The sequence below is a fragment of the Lolium perenne genome, chromosome 4, assembly GCF_019359855.2.
Source record: "Lolium perenne isolate Kyuss_39 chromosome 4, Kyuss_2.0, whole genome shotgun sequence".
NCBI lineage: Eukaryota > Viridiplantae > Streptophyta > Magnoliopsida > Poales > Poaceae > Lolium > Lolium perenne.
In genome coordinates, this window is record NC_067247.2 from 135,459,831 (window position 1) to 135,464,369 (window position 4,539).

The following is a 4,539-nucleotide window of genomic DNA, read 5'->3' on the forward strand; positions in this document are numbered from 1 at the left end:
TGAGCGTTCGTTCGTGAGTCGCTGGCGCGTCGGGCCCGTGTCTTCTCGTCTCGCTTCTTGTTGTGTCCGGCGTGCCCGGAACGTCCCATGTGGAGCGGGGACGGACTCGAGGCGTCGGACACCGTATTGAGCGCGCCGGATGGAAAGGGCCTTTGAGACGCGCGGCTGGGAACGAAATTTTGTCCGACGCCCCAAATTTCTTTGAGGGCCACTTTGGGACGCGGTGGAGACGCTGTGAGATGCTGTGAGCTCCACTCGAGCGCCATGGCCCATGGCAATGCCCTCACACGGCAGTATTCGAGTTCAGCTTCGAGAGGACAGCTGCATGAATTCAGGAATCTGCAAGCGGACACAACCATTGCACCATTCTCATCTCGTATCATCATACCTGCTTCACCAGTACTATCAGTTACACTAAATGAACCATCAAAGTTCAGCTTAAAGCAATATGCATGGCATTGTAGTGGCCTAGCTAAGAGCTTAATTGATTTAAACGTACACGCATGATTCACATGTACAGGTGATGTACGCACAGGGAATCTAGATAGTTCATATAACAATATATACGTAGCTGCGCTATTACTAGCTAATAAGAGCAGTGATTCAGTGTACCTGCAACGGAATGATAAAAAGACTAAAACAACATGTCCATGTTCTAGATAAATGAAATTATGAATTACATTTGTGTGCTAGGGACCTCGTCGATCCAACATGGGGTGTACGGAAAATATTGGTATTCTTGGTGTTCACAAGCTGGCACACCTTCGAAAAGATCATAGTATTTGAGCCGCATGTTGCCTAAGCATTGAACCTTGGAGTTATTCAAATGATAGGCATGTACCGTTGCAATCCATTCATGTTCCTTGAAGCTGCTTAAGAAAAGAATCTCTTTGTGCGGGTGAAACCCGAGTATGTCACATCCATGGGGACGTTGTCCAACCAAGTCTTCGTTGTCATCGAAATCGTTGTCAGAGTTCCATTCAGAATTTTCTCCAACTATTGCTTTCTTATTGACATCTGGAAGCTGAGAAGGAAATAATTCATGAGAGTTAATGTCTTGTAAGATCCAGGGACCATGAACATGTTGATCTATTGCTTGCACGCGCGTAAGGTCTAATTCACCCTTCAACATCCACTTTGTTTGACCAAGCGATTCATCCAGGATCCAAACTCGAAAGACATCCTTACTTAATGATGCATAGTACACACCATGTTTTGAGCTTCCAAGATGGGTCTTGGTATCCATGTTCATAGGTGGTTTAATCACACGGTACTTATCATCAGACAAGTCTATCCTGCAAGGTCAGTCCAAAGAATTGAGTAAATTATTTTATTTGTGGTAAGCGTAGAAATAACACTAGCAATGGAATGAATCAAGTATACCTCACGAGAAAGTTAGTCTGACAGTGCACGTAAAGCGCTTGTCGCCAGTAGGCAGCGCCACATTTGGGCCAGCCGTAATGTGGCCGTGCCTCGGCGACAGACCCTGCACTATCACCTTCTCGAGCAAAAGACCTCTCTTCCCAACGACCCAACCTCGACGAGAATACATTCAGTATCCATGTAGATGGCGGCCATTCGGATTCCTCCACCAAGGGATCTGCATCTTCTGCTGCTCTTAGGAAGAGCAGACAAGGGATGCTGAACACCTGGTAGTGGAGGGACACCGTGGGATCAAAGGATAGATAGTCGTTGTAATACCAGACGATCCGCGGGAGGTCGGCGAGGGGCCGCTGGGGAGTGCTCAAAACACTCCAGCGCCGCGTGGCAGGGTTGATCACGTACGTGTACGTCAGGAGAAGACCATTGCAGTGGTCTCGAACGAAATAGTCCTCGTTGTCGAACGGGTCGACGTCGGATACCTCGCCGAAGGGATATTCCGTGCGGGGCAAGAAGTCCTGCAGCTTCGTGTTGACGGTAGCACCGGCCACGGAAGTGGGGCGGCGGGAGAAGAACTCCGGGCATCCGTGGCACTCGAGCTGGATGAAGATGCCGGCGAGCGAGTGCGGGAGAAGGTCCGAGAGGAGGCGGCGCTCGTCGATGATGCGGCGCCAGGCCCTGCGGACGCAGCGGGACGCGGCTAGGTAGCGCTGGGGGAGGCGGCGGAGGACGTCGGCGAGCAGGTCGTCGGGCAGCTGCAGGTCGTCGCGATCTCGCAGCCGCACGCGTTCCATGGCTGATCGATCCGGCCGGTACATGGTATGTATATCTGCAGGAAGACCGGTACGGTACGAGACAATGAAAAGTAACAAACCCTATATAGTCCAGCTCGTCCCCATTCTAAACAAAAAGAGTCCAGTTTTCGGGAGTGGTGTTTTAAAACATGGGAGCAAATGCTTCCTCTATTTTGAAATTCATCTTACATATATTTTAAATTTAAAAAATTGAAACGAAAAATTTACACGTATATCTTCACGTGCTACATGCTCACAAAGTTGTTTCATAAAAAATGGATTTGTCATGTGACGTGTGTAAAAAAAGACAAAACTTGGTGCAAAAAATAATGCTTTTTACAAGAAAATTTTCTCTTTTTACATAGACCACAAAAAATATTGATTTTTCGTGAAACGTGACGAATGCACATATATTATGGAGATATACATGTAGAAATTTTTATCAAAATTTTTTGACAACTCTAAATATAAATTTTTGGTATAGGGAGCATACGCACCCGGGAGCCGAATTAAATTTCCGAGTTTCCCACGATCTAATATATTAAAGGGATGGGACTATTTCTCAGAGCTAACTTCGTTCTCGTTATTGATGTTACTAAATCTCTATTACAACTTATAATTAGCATGAATTATGATACCAACCAAATGATATAGGGCTTTATTAAGCATGAAGTTAATTCTCAGCTAGCTAAGAACTAGCAAATCCAATATTAAAGAGGCAAAGGCCCCGCGATTTTTTATCTATAGAAAAGGTGCCAATATTTTTCTCTCAAACTCCGATTATTTTCTCCATGTAACTTGTTTAGATGCATATATATGAGATGATTGTGTTCATTACATTTTTTAAGTTGTGCTCAATTTTTTCTCACTATTTTGTTCAAAGATCTATATTTTGTTCAAATGCTGAAGATTTGTTCAATCCTCTTTTTATTTCATTCAAGACATCTTTTTACTGGGATTTTCAGAAATGATACGGTTCCATTCTGATTGTGAAAAAACACATGATTTCTAGGTCAAATTCTTTGGAATGATTAATCACTTTTTTCAAGGAATTCTCCGATTGCATCGAGGAAATCACGACAATTCTGTACGTAGGAAAAGACTTATAGATGAGATGTAATTCTATGGCGCATCAATTTTGTGTGCGCCACATAATTTATTTCTGTAACACACCAGACAATGTACGCCACAAAAATAGCGTACTTTTGTGACGCACCTTTCTCATATGCGCTACAGAAATAAGGTGGGCCTCACCTCCAATCATTGATTTCACTATTTCTGTGGCGCACGTGGGCTGGTGCGCCATAGAAAATACATATTTCTGTGACGTACGTGAGCTTCATGCGCCACATAAGACATTTGCTCCCCACGCAACTCCAACCCCCCCTTGGATCGCCTTTTGACCTCTGTAAAATATAAAAGAAATCGATAGAAATTACAAGAAAATAAAATCCTTCGAGGTGCCCAAGTATTATGTCATCTAGTACCACTGAAAATTAACAAACATAAAATTTTAACTCTTTTTGCAAAATTGCGTTGAAAATCATCAAACTGGATTCCTGGTTGCATACGAACTCGGGAAAAAACGCACAATATATCAAAATGACCGGGAGAAAATTCTACATCCGAATTCACCTGGGCATGCCCGATTGGACAATTTTTAGAATCGCCAAATTCGAAAAGAGTAAAAAGATACGACAAGTCAAAGATTTTTTCCTGCAAAAATAAAGAAATGGAAAAAAATTCTATGACGCACCAAGTACCCATGCGCCGCAGAAGTTTTGGCCCGAATTTTTGAATTTCGGAGGCGCCAATCTCTTCCCCACTCCTCCACCACTACTCACTTCTCCTCCTTCTCCTCCACTTCTCCTCCCCTCCCTTCTTCTCCACCACCACCCAACAACCTCCTCCTACTCCGGCGACCTCATCCGCCTCCTCCTCCAGCGACCTACTCCGGCGACCACCACCACCACCACTACCACCTTCTCCTCCTCCTCCAGCGACTACCACCACCTCCTCCTCCTCCTCCACCACCTTCTCCTCCTCCACCACCACCACCACCTTTTCCTCCTCCACCAACACCACCACCACAACCACCACCACCACATCCTCCTCCTCCACCACCACCACCTCCTCCTCCATCACCACCTCCTCCTACTCCACCACCACCACCTCCTCCGGTCGGCCTCCTCCTTCACCTACCCACCCGCCCACCCAACCCACCCACCCACCCGCCCACCCAATCCACCCACCCAACCACCTCCGGCGACCTTCTAGCGAAATTTTAAAAAAAAAATCGGCGGCCCCAGATCTAGATCTAGATCTGGCCGCCATTTTTTTGAAATTCAAAAAAAATCTGTGGCGC

At 45.8% G+C, this 4,539-nt stretch overlaps 1 protein-coding gene across 1 annotated transcript; it reads right to left on the bottom strand.

Annotated features, from left to right (window-relative positions):
- Window positions 1-603: 603 nt before the first annotated feature.
- On the bottom strand, window positions 604-4,316 carry LOC127347213 (uncharacterized). Its single transcript, XM_051373429.1, has 5 exons — window positions 4,305-4,316; window positions 1,384-2,135; window positions 1,172-1,295; window positions 842-1,024; window positions 604-612 (listed from the first exon to the last, which is right to left on the bottom strand). The coding sequence occupies exons 1-5, from the start codon at window positions 4,314-4,316 to the stop codon at window positions 604-606; spliced, it is 1,080 nt and encodes a 359-aa protein (XP_051229389.1).
- Between the last annotated feature and the right edge of the window lie 223 nt (window positions 4,317-4,539).